The 19,655-nt window shown below is 50.5% G+C and overlaps 1 protein-coding gene across 1 annotated transcript in view; it reads right to left on the bottom strand.

Moving 5' to 3' along the window:
• Positions 1-1,656: 1,656 nt before the first annotated feature.
• Positions 1,657-19,655, bottom strand: part of ZNF892 (zinc finger protein 892) — a 50,188-nt gene continuing 32,189 nt past the window's right edge. The window contains exons 6-7 of the mRNA XM_074010958.1: positions 2,603-2,658; positions 1,657-1,930 (exon numbers count right to left, since the gene is read on the bottom strand). Coding sequence (XP_073867059.1) covers positions 1,775-1,930; positions 2,603-2,658 — 212 coding nt within the window. The 3' untranslated portion in view covers positions 1,657-1,774. The remainder of the gene's footprint in view (positions 1,931-2,602; positions 2,659-19,655) is intronic.

The following is a 19,655-nucleotide window of genomic DNA, read 5'->3' as shown; positions in this document are numbered from 1 at the left end:
ATCAGGGATACAGTGAAGAATAGTCTAGGGGTGTCCTGGCACCCTAGGTCTGGTGGGAGCAGGCTGTGGACCCCAGGGAGGGTCCAGGGCCAGCTCCTCCTGTGGGGCTCCGACCCCAGCATGTGCAGAGAGGCCCCTGGCCACACTGCCTATGACCGTGTTGTGAAGCTCAGTGCAGGCTGTGCCCACCTAGGCCCGCCCACAGCCCTTCCTCCCGACTCACCTGAGCCCAGTATCTATGTTGGGGGCTCCTGGTTCCCCAGAGGCTGCATTGAGGAAGAGCTGGTCTCTCCAGGGCCTCACCGCTTCTCCCTTCTCCTTCTCCCTCCAATTTAGGCTGTTAAAAAGAACGCTTTCCCCTGGGATGGTTTTCTAACGCCCCCATCAGCAGCAAGATGCACACAGCCCTCACCCGAGTACCTGCCTCTTAGGCTTTTCTGTATCTTCTGACTCCAGCGCACCAGCGGTGGGGGATTCAGGTCCCAGCTTCCTGGTTAGTGCTGAAAGCCCTCAGGGACTTGGGAAATAAGCGCTTTGGCTCCAGGTGCTCCACTCCCACCCTCTCTCTCTTCTCCATTATTGTCCTAATTAAGCCAATCATTGGCTACTGCTATTGTTTTTATTTGTGTGTATGGTAAAAACACTGTGGTTTGAAGATAAGATTTCCCCTGGGATAAACAAAAACATACCAAGCCTCTTCCTCAGCCCAGGGCCAGATGAAGATGCTGAATCTGCCTGTTGAACGGACAGAGAAATAGATGCATGGAAGAAAGGACTATTCTGAGTTAGCAGCCAAGCCAGGAGCGGACACGACAGCTCCCCTTCCCCAGCGGGATCCTGATAAACAATTTATCATCAGATCCGCCGGTCAGCCCCTGCCTCCTCCCACCCCCAGCCCTGCATGGGAGAGCAGGTGGGGTTCAGGATCCAGCCTTGGAGCTGGGCAGAGGAGGCGAGGAAGCCACTGCTCTCCCTGAATTCCCTGGAAAAGCCCAGCACGCAGGCGGGTGACGACTGTTCACAAGCATGGGTGCCCCTGCGGCAGCCACTAAGGGCCTTGGCGGTGGGCAGGTCACCCAGCTGGAGGGCTTCTGGAAGTGGGGACGGGAGGCCAAGGTGGTCCTGGACCCTCCTTTTCCTCCCATCTTTCTGGGTATACCTGCACTTTCTCTGCTCCTGCTGACCCCCGCACCCTCTGACCTCCATGGGGAATTCTTTGGTTGACCAGGAGAAGCTGCTCCCGGCTGCCCTGGAAACATCTCCTGGGGCCACGTGCTCACCCTGACTCACCATCTCCAGAAGATCGATGTTCCCGGAACCCCACAGCCCCAAGGTGGGGAAGACGGGGCAGAGGTGGAGACCTCAGCAAGGGGAGGAACTCTGCCCTCCAGAAAGCCCCTGGGCCCCTCTGGCTGCCTCACGCAGCCACACTGGGAACAGGCCGCCAAGAAGCTCAGACACTCTCAGGGAAACCTCAGGCAAGAAGTCAGGCCCCTCTTCTTTCTTGCCTCTGCTATCCATGCCATACCCTGGGAATGAGTGTTAAACCAATTCAAGGGGACAGAGACCCACTTACCAGACCATCAGGGCTACGGCACGGCCACCGTCTTAGTCACCATTTTTGATGGCAAGAATGAAAACCCACTTAGGTCAGCGGAGGGATTTGAAACGTGAGCATTTATTATAGAGACACAAGCGCACTTTTGGAGTCCAAGGGCCCTCAGGAGGGCTCAGAGCCTGGAACGGGAAATCCGTCGAGGGCCCCATGTCTGTCTCAGACCCTCTCTCTGGGGCGGCGTCGGCCTCCTCTGCCGAACGGACTCTCCTCGTCCAACGTGGCAGGGAGGGCTGCCCTGCCGATCTGAGTCTGCCTGTTCTCCCAGGTGGTCTGGTATGAGTCCCGCCAGCACCACAGGCCACACTCTCCATCCTAGCGGGAGGAAACTGGTGGTCCCCACCGGAGGCGGGGTCTCCCAGTCCACCAGGGCCCTCTGGCTGTGACATCCTTACAGGGAGCAAGCGCAGCGGCTGGGCCCAAGCTTGTGGCATGTGGTGGCCCTGGGGGAACAGGCCTCTGCGATGCCTTTCTGGGAATATTTTGGAGCGTTTTGACCACCACGCTCCCAGAATGTGAGTCCCTGCCTGACTTCTCCTCCCTCGGTCTGGCATGCAGCCCACATCTAGCCTTCCAGCACCCCTCCTGAGTATTGCTTCAGAAGGGACCATCGTGAATGTACATGGACCCCAGGCTCCCCTGCTTCAAACCTCCTAACGGCTCCTACACTGGACTCCTTAATTTGTCTCCAGGGCCTCCACCATTGGAGCCCTTCTCAGTTCCCCTGGTTAGTTCCTGCCGTCCTTGGCTCACCCTACCACACTCCCTCCATCCTGGCCCTGCTCACGATTCCCCTTCTTCATCCCCAGCCTCCACGTTCACCCAATTTCTGCTCATCCTTTAAGCTTGGTTCAGTGGTCACCTTCTCTAGGACCCCCAGGTTGAGTGAGGGGTCCTTTCAAGGCATCCCTTAATGTGACACCTGCCCCCATATTCCCCGTTTCCTTGTCTGTCTCCCCCACGTAGACAGGATTGAGTTTTACTCACCGTCACATCCTCTTCAGCCCTGGACACAGAACCCAGCATATTTTCCAGTCTCGAAACTTTGGAAAAGCACATCATTTGAATACATTTAAAGATAAGATTTGTTCCCCATAAGGGTCATCAAAATTAACAAACCAAAACCCCTGGGTGGACGCAGTGGCTCACGCCTGTAGTCCCAGCACTTTGGGAGGCGAAGGCGGGCGGATCACTTGAGGCCAGGAGTTCCAGCCCAGCCTGGCTAACGTAGTGAAACCCCGTCTCTACTAAAAATACAAACATTAGCTGGGTTGGTGGCAGGCACCTGTAATCCCAGCACTGTGCGGGCTGGGGTGGGTGGATCGCTTGATCCCAGGAGTTCAAGACCAGCTTGGCCAACATGGTGAAACCTTGTCTCTACCAAAAATACAAAAAACAAAAAAATTAGCCCGTCTCATACCTTGTTTATAAATAAATAAACAAACAGATGTTTTAACAAGAAGAAGAATGAATGGGTGAGTCCCTGAACTAAAACTCTGTGCCACTGTGGTGAGTGAGCCTGGCGGGGGAGGGTGAGGTGGCTGGGGTGGGAAAGGGAAGAGACTCTTCAGTGAGCCCTGGGACCTTCTTCATGAGCCTCTCCAAGCAGTATGGACGGGAGGCAACCCAAACGGAGGCTACCCAAGTGTGGGAGTGTGTGAGGGTTTCAGCAGAGTGTCGAGAGTCCCCATGACGCTGACGGCGGGCCGGTAAGGTTTCACCACGGCTACCTGGCAGGGACTAGAAGGCCACGGGACATCAGGGCCTCAGGGAGCTTTGATAGAAGTGGTCAGAGTCGGGAGGGCAGGGGCCCTGCAGGCAGGGGTGCCTGTGCTCTGGTTCCCTGTGGCAGCGTGAGCTTCTAGAAAAAGCAGGCCACAATCAAACAGATCCTCCAGAAACAGCTGCTGTAGGAAGGCTTCGGGTCCACTAAAAACTTCAGTCCTTGCAGCCCAGGCCCACGGGATAGGCTCTGCCTCCTCTCAATGGCCGGGTGAGTCCCCTCGATGAGTTCCCTCTGCCCCTCTCCATGGTCCGTGGCCAGGTGAGTGCTCTTCCCCCCTCTCCATGGTCTGTGGCCAGGTGAGTCCCCTCTGCCCCCCTCCATGGCCTCTGTGTCAAATGGGAGAGCAGCGTCTTCCAGCCTGACCCAGATCTCCTCACTGGCCAGAGCCTGCTTGGCTGCCCTCTCTCTCCCAGGTGAGCAGAGGGCTTGTCTCAGGGTTAGGCTCAGGCCACACCTGACACCGGCATCAGCTGCCCGTCTCCCTGGGGCCCTGCAGCCCTGACCCTGGGGAGGAGGCAGAGACAGAAGCCTGGTGTGCAGAACCTCGAGGCTGCTGAGGCCACGTGTGGTCTGGTAGCATCACGGAGCACCCCTAGAACTGGACTTAGAAAGACAGTGGACACACGTTGGCTAAAAGCCACTGGGCCTAACCTGACACCTTCTCCCCTTCAGTCTCTTCCCCCACATTCAGTGGAAGGAGAGATCACTGGTGTCCCCCCTTTGGAGGGGCCACGTGTCTGTTTCTGCCTCTTGGGGGCCTCACAGCAGCACTGTCCATCAAACTCTCCCGAGCCCTGTGTGGCCCCCGGAGTCTCCTGATGTGACCTGCTCAGATGCTCAGGAGCTCTGCACTGACACTGAAACAGACAGACTTTCACTTGCACCCTTTGTCCCCGACACAGTTCTGGGAGTCCCAGGAGGGAAGAGCAGAGGCTTGTCTTCAGTGGGGCCCAGCAGGAGGTGGGGCTAGGCCTAAAGACGAAAGACGAAAGACAGTCTGGGATGGGGGTGCCACGCTGGGGGGAAACGTGAGACCCGAAGCCTGAAGGAAGGTCCTGGCGGCCCATTACCTACTCTGCTCACAGCCTGCCCTGCTCAGCGCCTGGAGACCAGTCTCATCAGCAGGGCCTACTGCACAGAACCGGGAGGAGGGAAGTGTGCGGTCCCGATGGCAGGAGGGGGCCTGGAAGGGATGTGGAGAAACTGGAATGGGGCTCACACCCACTGCCCGAGAGGGAGGCAGGAGGGATGAAACGGCCAACTCAAGGATTCCCAGACTCACAACTGTTTGTGGAAACAGAAAGACGGTCAAGGATTAGCTGACCGCAAGTTGTCGTGAGTGGCGAGTGTGGCGAGACACCCAGGATGCCTTTGCGAGGCTAGATGGCCCTGGAGGCCAAAGGTCCGGCAGCTGGGGCCCGTGCCATGGTCCTGCCCTGCCCCGCCCTGCTCTGCAGCTTGGACTCCCTCGAAGGACAGTGACAGCGAGATGAGGCAGGGCCAGGAGCACCGAGCCAGGACAAGAGCCGCCCCCAAGGGTCAGGAGGGAGAATGGGAAGGCCAGGGGAAGGCGGCGTTGGCTTCCCATCTTCCACACTGAGAGGAGCCAGAGACCTGACCCTACCGTGTCTTCTCCCCAACTTCCTACCCACATTCTCTGCCTTACAGACCCGGCCACCCACGCCTGCCTCGTTCAAGGCATGGAAGGACGAGGACAGGCACTTTGGCGCAGCCCTCCAGGGCCCCACTCTCAGCAGCAGTTCTCTTTCCTGCACAACTGGCACATTCTGCAGACTCTCTGCAGACCATGGAGAGGACATAGGACACCTGACACCCAGGAGCCCAAGGCGCTCCCACACCCACTGCTCAGACTTCTCAGAACTAGATCCACGTGGCGTCTCCCAGGAAGCAGGAAGGACCTGGACCGCTGCTTTCTGAGGCTCTTTGAAAGGAAAGGCCTTTCCTCTCTGGGTGGGCTGCAAAGGGAGCTCATCACTCACCCCCACGTCTCCGCCTGGCTGCCCGTCAGAATCACCTGCGGATGCCTGGCTCACGTCCCAGAGCCCCCAGATTCTAATATCCTGTAGTGGAGTTCAGTGTTTGTGAGTTTTGTGAGCTTGCCAGGAGGCCTGAGAGCCACTGCCAGGGCGGCGCGGGCCCCCCTCACAGGACACAGCTCTTATCCTGTAGGGCAGGGGCACCCGCACCTCATGTGTTCCTGACCTTTCTATGTGGGCTGGTGAGGGGGCGTCAGGATCCCTTCCCTGCCTGTGGCCGTCTCTCCCCCGACCTTCCACGTCCACCGCAGCCTGTACCCTGAGAATAAGTAGCCTTTGCACCAGGCCCCAGGGACCAAGACACACAGGTAAGGAATAGGCATGAGAAAGGAGGGTGGGAGACAGTGGGTGCCCCCCACGCTCTCACAGGGGGTGGGGCGGGAAGCAGCTGGGTGGCCGGGAGGAGCCTAGGCTGCAGATGGGCCTCAGAACATATCTCAGGAAGCCTTCAGCTCCTTGGGGGGCAGCTGGAATTTAGGGTGTAATACCCACTGTGGCATGTGGAGAGATGCAGACACTCCCTGCCAAGGTCTGGGCAGCCTGTGGGGTGCTCTGGGGGACTACTGGGGGCCAGCAAGTCTACATGGAGCTCTTCGGGATGGACTACCAAGCTGGCAGGAAAACAGATGAAGTCAGTGACCAAAGCAGTTCCGCTGCACGAACGCCCACCTCACTCCAGCTGATCGTTCCAAATGCAGAGGACAGCGGAGAAAGGACCTCAAAATCAAGATGGCAGTGGAGCAGTGGCATCCAAGTGTAGACGACAGTGAGGCAGCACCCCCCAAATGCACAGGAGAGTGGATTAGCAGTGCATTAGAAGGACAGGGAGTGTTGGAGCCATTCCTTCCAGAAGCACAGGACTCACTTGGGAAGTGAAAGGATCGCTTGAGGTCAGGAGTTCGAGGTTATGGTGAGCGATGATTGAATGCACCACTGCACCGCAGCCTCAGTGACAGAGTAAGATCCTGTCTCAAAGAAATAAAGAAGCATAGGATGTGGAACAGCAGCTCCAAATGCAGACGACATTGGATCAGTGACATCCACATAAACTCAGGGGACAGGAGCTCCAGTGTCTCCAAACGCGGAGGGCTGTGGGCAGAGCCTCTGACACAGGGTATGTTAGGCTGTTTTTGCGTTGCCATAAAGGCCTACCTGAGACTGGGCCATTTATAAAGAAAAGAGGCTGGGCACGGTGGCTCACGCCTGTAATCCCAGCACTTTGGGAAGACAATGACTTAAGGTCAGGAGTTTGAGACTAGCCTGGCCAACATGGTGAAACCTCGTCTCTAGTAAAAATACAAAAATTAGCCAGGCGTCGTGTTTCACGCCTGTAGTCCCAGCTACTCGGGAGGCTGAGGCAGGAGAATTACTTGAGTCCAGGAGGTTGAGGCTGCAGTGAGCCAAGATCACACCACTGCACTCCAGCCTGGGGGACAGAGCGAGACTTTGCCTCAAAAACAAAAAGAAAGAAAAGAAAAGAGATGTAGCTGGCCCTCGGTGCTGTGGGCCGTACACACAGCAGGTGCCAGTGTTTGCTCAACTTCTGGGGAGGGCCCAGAGAGCCTCCCCTCCTGGCGGAAGGTGGAGGGAAACAGGCAGATCACATGGCGAAAGCAGGAGCAGGGGAGAGAAGGGGCAGGTGCGGCACACCTTTAAACAACCGGATCTCGTGTGAACTCACAGGGAAAACTCGCTCATTACCAAGGGGACGGCGCTAAGCCATCCATGAAGGGTATGTCCCCATGATCCAGTCCTCCCACCAGGCCCCACCTCCAGCATTGGGGATTACATTTCACTGTGAGATGTGGAGGGGACATAGATCCAAACCAAACCACAGGGTAAATGCAGCGGGGTCCCCAAAGGCCGAACACAGTGAAATGCCTCTGAAGGTAGAGGAGAGTGGAGCCGTGTCTTCCACATGCAGGGGTCGAGGGACCCGTGGAGACGCACAGTGGAGTGGGGCAGTTCCACCGAAGGCAGAGGACAGGGCAGCTGTGCCTTCCAAATGCACTGGGCAGGGGAGCAGTGACTCCAGATGAACGTGAGAGAGCAGCAGAGACAGCCAAGTGCAATGGGCACGGGAGCCCTGCCTCCCAATACAACAGTGTGGGTCATGAGCGTTCCACGTACAGCGCGAAGAGGGAATGCAGCCTCTAAATACACAGGACCGCCAAGCAGTCCCAGGTCAATGCCGACAACGGGGAGCACGGACTCCGAGGGAAGAGTAGCTGTGGAGCGGCACCTCAGCCTGCACAGGGCGGGGGGCAGGGCGGGGGGCAGCGGCTCCGCAGCAGAAGATGGGGTTTGTGCCTGCAGACGAAGATGATGGAGAGCAGAGAGCGGCAGAACAGTGTCCCCCAAACACACACGCAGAGCAGTGCCTTCCACATCCACAGAAGGATGGAACAAGGGCCTCCCCCTGCAGAAAACACTGGAATGTTTCCTTCCAGATGCAGAGAACACTGGAGCTGTGCCTCCAGCTGGAGTACAGTGAGCTGTAACATCCAAGTGCTGAGAACAGCAGAGCAGTGCCCCCCAGTGCGGAGACAGCAGAGCAGTGCCCCCCAGTGCGGAGACAGCAGAGCAGTGCCCCCCAGTGCGGAGACAGCAGAGCAGTGCCCCCCGGTGCGGAGACAGCAGAGCAGTGCCCCCCGGTGCGGAGACAGCAGAGCAGTGCCCCCCAGTGCAGACAGCAGAGCAGTGCCCCCCGGTGCGGAGACAGCAGAGCAGTGCCCCCCGGTGCGGAGACAGCAGAGCAGTGTCCCCCGGTGCAGACAGCAGAGCAGTGCCCCCCCAGTGCGGAGACAGCAGAGCAGTGCCCCCCGGTGCGGAGACAGCAGAGCAGTGCCCCCCGGTGCGGAGACAGCAGAGCAGTACCCCCCGGTGCGGAGACAGCAGAGCAGTGCTTCCAAATGCAGAGGCCACGTGATCTTCCCTCAGACTTTTATAACCAGCCAAATTACCATTTCAGTGGCATAAACATGTCTATATTAGACCTAAAGAACCTAAAACATTAATACATCCTGCATTATTTTTTGTAGAACTTCCTAGAGGATGTTTTCCTCAAAAATGGTGGCACAAGCCAAGAATAAGAAAGATACAGGAATCAGGAAACAATGAATCGATGCCAAAAGAGAGGCAGAGACACCTCAGGATGACAACCCGCTGGTTACATAACTTGGAGACCACCCAGACCAGATTAGAGTGGGAGAGGAGTGGTGTGTGTGTCGGGGGGTGGATGGGAAAGAGGGATACCTGGGGATAGGGATTCTAGAATGAAGGAAAACTCTGTAGAAGGTGCCTGAAGGAGGATTGGAAATAAAGATATGTGTCTAGTGGCCGGGCGCGGTGGCTCAAGCCTGTAATCCCAGCACTTTGGGAGGCCGAGACGGGCGGATCACGAGGTCAGGAGATCGAGACCATCCTGGCTAACACGGTGAAACCCCGTCTCTACTAAAAAATACAAAAAAAAAACTAGCTGGGCGAGGTGGCGGGCGCCTGTGGTCCCAGCTACTCGGGAGGCTGAGGCAGGAGAATGGCGTGAACCCGGGAGGCGGAGCTTGCAGTGAGCCAAGATCCGGCCACTGCACTCCAGCCCCGGCGACAGAGCAAGACTCCGTCTCAAAAAAAAAAAAAAAAAAAAGATATGTGTTTAGTAAATTATGCAAGTTACCAAACAGGGACATTTTATAATATGGACTAAGAAAAGAGATGGGATCACAGCACACCCGCAAGCGTCAGGCCAATGCTGGAGGTGGAATTCATTCATATTACAGCAATTGTGGCCGGGCGTGGTGGCTCACACCTGTAACACACCCTAGCACTTTGGGAGGCTGAGGCGGGCAGATCACCTGAGGTCAGGTGTTCGAGACCAACCTGGCCAATGTGGGGAAATCCAGTCTCTACTAAAAATGCAAAAATTAGCTGGGCATGGTGGCAGGTGCCTGTAGTCCCAGGTACTCTGGAGGTTGAGGCACAATAATCGCTTGAACCCGGGAGACGGAGGTTGCAGTGAGTCAAGATGGCACCACTGCACTCCAGCCTGGGCGGCAGAGCGAGACTTTCTCAAAAATAACAAAAAAACAAAAACAAAAACAAAAAACCCAAAGAAACAAAAAATAAAAACAAACATATTAAAGCAATTGTACTGTGATGAAAAAGGATGAAGCAGCTACATTTGAGTGTCTCATAACAGAAAGTTAACAAGCAATGACTGTGTTCATAAATCTAGATACAGCAATATTTTTTAGAGATACGGAGTTAATATCAGAAAAAAAGAATTAAGAGAAGAAAGTGTGACTGCAGGCAGCAAGGGCAGGGCTGGGTTTTTGCTGATTTTTCAGTATAGTTCTTTTTGTACAGTTTTATTTTTTACCAAATGTGTTATTTTGCCAAAAGTTTAATATTTTATGTGAAAGTGACCAGGTTTCTGTATTCATTTTTCTATTATTTCTGAAAGAAATCTCCACAAGCTTAGTGGCTTCAAGTCATGCAAATGTAAGATCTAATTGTTCTGTAGGTAGGAAGTTGGGTAGCTCGGCTGGTTCCTCTGCTCTGAGTCTCACAAGACTAAAATCAAGGTGTGGGTTGATGGCTTGGGCTCTGATCTGGAGGCTTTGGGGTAGAATCTAGGTTGTTGGAAGTATCCAGGTCCTTGTGGCTGTAGGACTGAGGCCCCCATTTCCTTGCTGGCTGCTAGCCATGGGTGCATCCAATCCTTCTCACCTTTGAAATCTCTCTGACTCCTGAATCTGCCATATTCTCTCATCTTTTCTGCCTCATCTCTCTGACTCGTCTGCTTCCTAATCTGTATTTAATGACTCACACTGGGACCAATGATATATTTCAGGATGATCCCCTATCTTCAAGTCAGCTGGTTAGTAACCGTAATTACATCTGCAACGTCCTGTCACAGCCGTACCTTGAATGACATTTGATTGAACAGCCAAGGGACAGGAGTCCTCCAGGGACATCTTTAGAATTCTGCCTGTAATAGGTTTCTTGATTATAAAGCCCCTTATTGTCTTTAATTTGCTACTATAACTTCTGAGTCTCCCAGAAGGGGGATTTCTGTGTCAGGTATCTCTTGGATCAGGTTCAGTTGAATACATCAGAAAACTCCAAATAACAGTGGGGAAACCAAAACCGAAATATATTTCTTCTCACATAAAATGAGACTGGAGGTTGAAAATCTAGGGCTGTCCCGGCAGCACCATAATCATCAACAACCCCTGCTCCTTCTCTCTTTCTACTCTATCATCCCAAGGCAGTCTCTAAACTTGTGGTTGATTCAAGGAACAAAATGGCTGCAGAAGGTCTAGTCATCACATCCACATCCCAGGCTCAGAGATGGCTGAGAGGAGCTGTAACCCTCCCAGTTGAGGCAACTTCCTTTAAACAGCCTTCCCAGAGGTCATTCCCAGACCTTAAACTCACGTCTTATTAGCCAGAACTTGGTCATAAGGCCACACATAGCTACAGGTAGGGTGGGAAACATGAAGTTTCGGCCGGGCACTCAGCTGCCTGGAATAAAGCCAGAGCTCTGTGGCTCAGGGAGAAGGGAGTGTAGACACGTGTGGATTCAGCCTCCAGTGACATCCTCTGTGTCTCGAAGTTATTTGACTGCAGATGCATTTTGTTTTGAGTGTACCAGGCAAATTCTCCCTGTCAGAGCACAGGTCAGAAAGTGTGGTTTTTCTCCCTCACTTCTCCCTCGCTTGCATTCTGGCTGCCCAATACATTTAAGTTTTACTCTCTTAGCCCCCAGTTAGTAGAAGTATTTTAGAAGCAAGTGACATAATACTGAAGAAAATAAAAACACATATCCATAAGTTGTGTCGTATTAAAATAGGATCCTGCGCTTATCAAGCGTAAACGAAATAATTCATGTCTTCTCTTTTCCCTTTCATTCTTGTTTTACTCTGCTGGTACTTAAATATGGTAGAGCATGCACCAACTGGCACCACACCTCCACGTAGCTCTGAAGGAGAAGGGGAACCCCCAGCACCTGCATGGGGGCCATTCCTACCAGCCACGGCCCTGGAACTCGATGCATGACCAGACGCAAATGAGGAACTCCAGGGACTTCTGCCTGGAAGTCCCCAGGCCCTTTCCTTTCATATCCAACCAGATGGCTCAGCCCATCCCACAGCATCCCTCCCATCTCCTTGCAAGGCAACTTCCTCTATCGAAGACCTCGGCACAGCAGAGGATTCTCTAGTGTCCCCTTGCTCACTTTGCTGCTGGTCACAACCTGGAATCTGGGAGCCAGTCCCTATCCTTTGTCCCTGAATCTCCACTAAAAGAATTGTGGAGGCTAGGTCTGGTGACTCACGCTTGTAATCCCAGCACTTTGGGAGGCTGAGGCCGGCAAATCATCTGAGGTCAGGAGTTCAAGGCCAACCTGGTCAACATGGTGAAACCCTGTCTCTACTAAAACTACAAAAATTAGCTGGGCGTGGTGGTGGCACCTGTAATCCCAGCTACTAAAGAGGCTGAGGCAGGAGAATCTCTTGAACCCGGGGGGCGAAGGTTGCAGTGAGCCGAGATCACTGCATTGCACTGCAGCCTGGGCAAAAAGAGCGAAACTGTGTCTAAAAAAAAAACAAAGAAGAAGAATTGTGTAAGGGTCTTTGACGAAGGGTTGGGGGTAGGGAAGGTAAGTGACACAGAGGGAGGAATGTCAGTCATCATGTTCCTCCTGATGCCCTCACAGGTGTCCGCGGCGGGGAATCTCTCTGGGCGCTGCCTGCCTGCAGGGCCTCCCTCTTCTGTCTTGTCGTGAGTCTCCTCCTGTCTCAGATCCTGGCACTGAAAACCCAAACTTGTAGCCTGATGATGACATCACATGGGGTTCTGTCTGGGGCTGGAGTGTGAGCCCTCTCCACGTACACAACTCTGCAGGCCACTGTTGCAGGGGTGCCTAGAGGACACTGCACGCTCGGAGAGAACCACCTGGGCTGCAGGCCACCCTCACCTTCTCATCTGGGATTCATGAGCCACTGAGGACCCCAGTCTTCCATGTGCCAAAGCGGGGTTTGGCCTTGCTGACCTCTGAGGTTGACCCCTGACTTCACCAGTCGGCGGCTGGTGATCCCACCTCCTGTCATGCGGGAAGCAGGTGCTCTGCCCCACTGAGCAGCATTCTTGCAGATGAGGCAGGGCACGAGACAGCAGAGGCAGAGGCAGCAGTTTGCCTGGGCCCAGGGAGACAGAAATGGGCTCTTCACTGTTGCAGTCAGTCTTCTTGTCCCCAGAGGGAGAGAGGATGAGAACCCAGGAGACTGGCTTCATTGTCAAGGTTTCCGTGGAGACTGGCAATGTCCGAGGGGGACCTGTGGTGTAAATTACAACCTGGTGAAGTAGGCTGCTCTAGGATGTCCAGGAAGGCACTTTGGTGAGGGAGGCAGTGCCCCCAAATGAAGGTCGGGCCTTTGATAAGAAGGGGAGACAAAGCAGGAATTGTGTCAGCAGGAAGGAGCCCGAGAGGAAGAGCTGAGGGGACGGCTGGCGTTCAGGATCTAGGCTAGATCAGGGAGCAGGCAGGTAACATGGAGCCCAGACACACTGTTTCAAAGTCAGTGTGAAGCAAGGAGGTGGCAAACGCAGGAAGGGACAGAAGGTCAGCATAAAAGGGTGGGTGTGTGTTTGGCGCCCAGCAGGAAGGAGATGAGCCGGTGAGCACAGACGCAGAAGCGAAGCGCGGCAGGTGAGCACACGTTGCAACAGGCAGCAGGCTGCAGGGAAAAGCACCAGAAGCTTAAAGCAGAAACTCAGACACGGCCCGCCAGAAGAAGGAGACTGGGTTCTGTGATACGTCGGGAGCCACGCAGCAGCCGGACCTGGGTGTGAATCTTGGAGACAGAAGCTTCCCAGGGCAGCTCCAGGATCCAGGTTTCACCAAACCACAGCTCTGACAAGAAGCCCAGGGTTAAGTGCGGCTCCTCCCCGGGAGCACTCCCGTGGGAAGAACAGCCTTTACTTCAGGTGGGGAGGGGAACAGCCGGAATCCCCTCCTAGGACCCTCTCTCCAGGAAAACCACGGTGATTCAGCAGTGCCCGCCCCTCTGCGGAGAAGCCCAGCACCTCTGCACTTAAAAGTTAGCCAAAGGCAGCAGACTGCCTGTCCTGGAGCCCAGGGCTTGGGTCTAGCCCATATTATCACGAACAAGAGCTCACAAGTGAAGCCGTCGGATCATCACACTCGCCTCCCACTTGGCGCCCCCACAGTCAAGTTCTGTCCCAAACGTTTGTTGGCCACCACAGCCAAGACGATGATCCATGTTCATTTTCCTCTCCCAGATGCTGGGGAAGATCGCGTATTCCAGCCTCAATTGCAGCTGGCTCGGGGCCATGTGGCTAATTCCGATGAGCAGGCTGCACGTAAAAGTAAAGTGGGTTACCTCTTGGCTGAAGCACAGCAAAGTAGATGTGAGGTCGCCTGGCTTCCTTCTTCGTCGGGGAGACCCTGAAGCCACGTGCTGAGATGGTGATGTGACAAGACGGTGGGGCCTCCATCTGCCTGGATCTCTGGGTCTTGGCAGAGCCGCCAAACTCAAGCCCCCAATCCCCCCAAATACACACACACACACTCCAATCCCAGTGAAAAGTGGCAGAACATTCAACCCCAAAATAGGCCACTTTGACAGAAGGATTGCCTCAAGCCAAAGGCAACTTGAAAACAGCAGGTGCAGCCAGGGCACTCTGATCTTCCTTCTCTCCCAGAAAACAGGAGACAAAAACTCCCATGTGAAAGGTGCCCTCCTTTCTCCAGGAGAAAGGAACATTCTTCGATGGGGAGTTGTTGACCAGAGAATTCCCTGCAAACAGGCCTTCCTTGCACCTCGCCACATAGCCAGCTATTCTCTGCAGTCGCTTCTCCTTGTCTAACCTGATACACATGCAACAGGTCTTGCCGTTTCTTTCAGCCTTTGATCCCTTATGAGAATTCCCACGTTATGAAGGGTTTTCTTTACTTTTTTAGGCATCTGCCTGGGAAACAAAAAGTCTATATCCCATCAAAATAATTTGTTGCGCTTCATATTGTCTTTTTAAAATATGATTTCATCTGTTATTTTAGATTCAGGAGGTACATGTGCTGGTTTGTTACCTGGGTATCTTCCAGGATGCTGAGGTTCGGAGTACGACTGATCCTGTCACTGAGGTACTGAGCACACTGCCCAGTAATTAGTTTTTCAACCCTCGCCCCTCCTTCCCTACTTACTCTTCCCTCTAGCAGTCCCCAACATCTATTGTTTTCATCTGTGTGTCCACGAGTACCCAGTGTTTAACTCCCACTTGTAAGTGAGAACATGTGGTATTTAGCTTTCTGTTCCTGTGTTAGTTTGCTTAAGATAATGGCCTCAGCTGCATCTATGTTGCTGCAAAGGACACAATTTTATTCTTTTTCATGGCTGCATAGTATTCCATGGTACACGTTCCACATTTTCTTTATACAGTCCACTGTTGATGGGCACCTAGTCTGATTCTGTGTCTTTGTTATTGTGAACAGTGCTGCAATGAACATATGAACAAAGACACGTGTGTCTTTTTGGTAGAATGATTAGTGTTCTTTGGATATATGCTCAGTAACGGGATTGCTGAGTTGATCAGCAGCTCTGTTTTAAGTTCTCCAAGAAATCGCCAAACTGTTTTCCACAGTGGCTGAACTAATGTACATTCCCACCAGCAGTGTATAAGCATTCTCTTTTCCACACAGCCTCCCCAGCATCTGTTATTTTTTGAGTTTTTAATAATAGCCATTCTGACTGGTGTGAGATGGTATCTCATTATAGTGTTGATTTGCATTTCCCTGACGATTACTGATGTTGGGCATTTTTTCATATGTTTGTTGGCCACTTGTATGTCTTCTTTTGAGAAGTGTCTGTTCATGTCTTTTGCCCACTTTTTAATGGGGTTATTTGTTTTAAATTATTTAAGTTCCTTATAGATTATAAATATTAGACCTTTGTTGGATGCAGTTTGTTAATATTTTCTCCTATTCTGTTGATGGGAGAAAATCTCTGCTGATGGTCTCTTTGGCTATGCATAAGCTCTTTAGTTTAATTAGGTCCCACTTGTCAAGTTTTGTTTTTGGCACAATTGCTTTTAAGAACTTAGTCATATATTCTTTCCTGAGGCCAATGTCCAGAATGATGTTTCCTAGGTTTTCTTCTAGGATTCTTATACTTTGAGATCTTATATGTATATCTTTAATCCATCTTAAGTTAATATTTGTATATGGTGAAAGGTAGCGGTCCAGTTTCAATTTTCTGCATATGGCTTGCCAGCTATTCCAGCACTGTTTATTGAATAGGGAGTCCTTTCCCCATTGCTTATTTTGTCAACTTTGTTGAAGCTCAGATGGCTATAGGTATGCAACTTTATGTCTGGGTTTTCTATTCTGTTCCATTGGTCTATGCCTCTGTTTTTGTACCAGTATCATACTGTTTTGCTTACTGCACCCTAGTAGTATAGTTTGAAGTTGGGTAGCATGATGCTTCCAGCTTTGTTCTTTTTGCTTAGGATTGTCTTGGCTATTTGGGCTCTGTTTTGGTTCCATATGAATTTTGAAATAGTTTTTTTCTAATTCTGTAAATAATGTTGATAGTAGTTTAATGGGAATGCCGTTGAACCTATAAATTACTTTGGGCAATATGGCCATTTTTATGATATTGATTCTTCCTATCCCTGAGCATGGAATGTTTTTTCATTTGTCTATGTCCTCTCTGATTTCTTTGAACAGTGGTTTGTAGTTCTTGAAGAGGCCCTTCACTTCCCTTGTTAGCTGTATTCCTAGGTATTTTATTCTTTTTATAGCCATTGTGAATAGAAGTTATTCGTGATTTGGTTCTCTGCTAGTCTGTTGTTGGTATATAGGAATGCTAGAGATATTTGCACATCGATTTTGTATTCTGAGACTTTGCTGAAGTTGCTTATCAGCTTAAGAAGCTTTTGGGCCAAGATGACAGGGTTTTCTAGATATAGGATCATGTTATCTCCAAAGACAATTTGACTTCCCCTCTTCCTATTAGAATACTCTCTATTGGCCGGGCGCGGTGGGTCAAGCCTGTAATCCCAGCACTTTGGGAGGCCGAGACGGGCGGATCACGAGGTCAGGAGATCAAGACCATCCTGGCTAACATGGTGAAACCCCGTCTCTACTAAAAAATACAAAAAACTAGCCGGGCGAGGTGGCGGGTGCCTGTAGTCCCAGCTACTCGGGAGGCTGAGGCAGGAGAATGGCGTAAACCCAGGAGGCAGAGCTTGCAGTGAGCTGAGATCCGGCCACTGCACTCCAGCCTGGGCGACAGAGCGAGACTCTGTCTCAAAAAAAAAAAAAAAAAGAATACTCTTTATTTCTTTCTCTTGCCTGATTTCCCTAGCCAGAACTTCCAATACCATGTTGAATAGAAGTGGTGAGAGAGGGCATCCTTGTTTTGTGCTGGTTTTCAAGGCGAGTGCTTCCACCTTTTGCCCATTCAGTATGATATGGCTGTGAGTTTGTCATATATGGCTCTTATTATTTTGAGGTATGTTCCTTCAATATCTAGTTTATTGAGAATTTTTAACATGAAGGGATGTTGAATTTTATCAAAGTCCTTTTCAGCATATTGAGACAATCACGTGGTTTTTGTCTTTGTTTTGTTTATGTGATTAATTACATTTATTGATTTGCATATGTTGAACCAACCTTGCATCCTGGAGATGAAGCCAACTTGATTGTGGTGGATAAGCTTTTTGATGTGCTGCTGGATTCAGTTTGCCAGTATTTTATTGAGGATTTTTGCATCAATGTTCATCAAGGATATTGGCCTGAAATTTTCTTTTTTTGTTGCATCTCTGCCAGGTTTTGGGATCAGGATGATGCTGTCCTCATAGAATGAGTTAGGGAGGAGTCCCCCCTTTTTGATTTTTTTGAATACTTTCAGTAGAAATAGTCCAGCTCTTCCTTGTACTTCTGGTAGAATTCAGCATGTGAATCTGTCTGGTCCTGGGCTTTTTTTCATTGGTAGGCTACTTATTACTGCCTCAATTTCAGAACTTGTTATTGGTCTATTCAGGGATTTAATTTCTTCCTGACTCAGTCTTGAGAGGGTGTATGTGTCCCGCAATTTATTCATTTCTCCTAGATTTTCTAGTTTATGTGCATAGAACTGTTTATAGTATTCTTGATAGTTGTCTGTATTTCTTTGAGGTAAGTGATGATATATCGCCCTTATCATTTCTGATTTTGTTTATCTGATTCTTCTCTCTTTTCTTCTTTATAGTCTAGCTAGTAGCCTATTTTATTATTTTCTTTTTTCAAAAAAACAGCTCCAGGCTGGGCATGGTGGCTCATGCCTGTAATCCCAGCACTTTTGGAGGCCAAGATGGGTGGGTCACGAGGTCAGGAGATTGAGACCATCCTGGCTAACACGATGAAACCCCCACCCCCATCTCTACTAAAAAATACAAAAAATTAGCTGGACATGGTGGTGGGCACCTGTAGTCCCAGCTACTTGGGAGGCTGAGGCAGGAGAATGGTGTAAACCCAGGAGGTGGAGCTTGCAGTGAGCCAAGATTGTGCCACTGCACTCCAGGATGGGCAACAGAGCAAGACTCTGTCTCAAAAAAAAAAACAAAAAAAACAAAAAAAACAAAAAAACAAAACAAAACAAAACACCAGCTCCAGGATTCACTGATTTTTTTTAAGGGTTTTTCATGTCTCTATCTCCTTCAGTTTCCCTCTGAGCTTTGGGTTGTGTTCGCTCTTGGTTCTCTAGTTCTTTTAGTTATGATGTTAGGATGTCAATTTCAGATCTTTCTAGCTTTTTCATGTGGGCATTTAGTGCTATAAATTTCCATCTTAACATAGCTTTAGCTGTGTCCCAGAGATTCTGGTATGTTGTCTCTTTGTTCTCATTAGTTTCAAATAACTTCTTGATTTCTGCCTTCATTTCATGATTTACCCAAGAGTCATTTGGGAGCAGGTTGTTCAATTTCCATGTAGTTGTGTGGTTTTGAGTGAATTTCTTAATCTGAGTTCTAATTTGATTCTGCTGTGATCTGAGAGACTGTTACTATTTCAGTTCTTTGCATTTGCTGAGGAGTGTTTTACTTCCAAATATGTGATCAATTTTAGAGTATGTGCCATGTGGTAATGAGAAGAATGTATATTCTGTTGTTTTGGGGTGGAGAGTTCTGTAGATATCTATCAGGTCTACTTGATCTAGACCTGAGTTCAGGTCCTGAGTATCTTTTCAAATTTTCTGTCTCAATGATCTGTCTAATATTGTCAGTGGGGTGTTAAAGTCTTGAATTATTATTGTGTGGGAGTCTAAGTTTCTTTGTAGGTCTCTAAGAACTTGCTTTATGAATCTGGGTGTTCCTGTATTAGGAATATATATTTATAATAGTTAGCTCTTTTTGTTTAATTGAACCCGTTACCATTATGTAATTGCCCTTCTTTGTCTTCTTTAAATCTTTGTTGGTTTAAAGTCCGTTTTGTCAGCAACTAGGATTGCAACCCCTGCTTTTTTCTGTTTTCCACAGGTTTGGTAAATTTTCTTCCATCCCTTTATTTTGAGCCCATTTGCATCTTCGCACGTGAGATGGGTCTCTTGAAGACAGCACACTGATAGGTCTTGACTCTTTATTCAGCTTGCTATTCTGTGTCTTTTAATTGGCAGCATTTAGCCCATTTACATTTAAGGTTAGTATTGTTATTTGTGACTTTAATCCTGTCATCATGATGCTAGCTGGTTATTTTGCAGACTTGTTTATGCAATTGCTTCATAGTGTCACTGGTCTGTGTACTTCAGTGTGTTTTTGTAGTGGCTGGTACGTTTTTCCTTTCTATATGTAGTGCTTCCCTCAGAAGCTCTTGCAAGGCAGGCCTGGTGGTGATGAATTCCTTCAGCATTTGCTTGTCTGAAAAGGATCTTATTTCTCCTTTGCTTATGAAGCTTAGTTTGGCTGGATATGTAATTCTGGGTTGGAAATTCTTTAAGAATGTTGAATATTGGCCCCCAATTGCTTCTGGCTAGTAAGGTTTCTGCTGAGAGGTCTGCTGTTAGTCTAATAGGCTTCCCTTTGTAAGTGACCTGGCCTTTCTCTCTGGCTGCCCTTAACATTTTTTCTTTCATTTTGACCTTGGATAATCAGATGATTACGTGTCTTAGGGTTGATTTTCTCATGGAGTATCTTACCGGGGTTC

The sequence above is a fragment of the Macaca fascicularis genome, chromosome 13, assembly GCF_037993035.2.
Source record: "Macaca fascicularis isolate 582-1 chromosome 13, T2T-MFA8v1.1".
NCBI lineage: Eukaryota > Metazoa > Chordata > Mammalia > Primates > Cercopithecidae > Macaca > Macaca fascicularis.
Note: the sequence above shows the minus strand (reverse complement) of the source record. Positions and strands in the feature narration are given on the sequence as shown.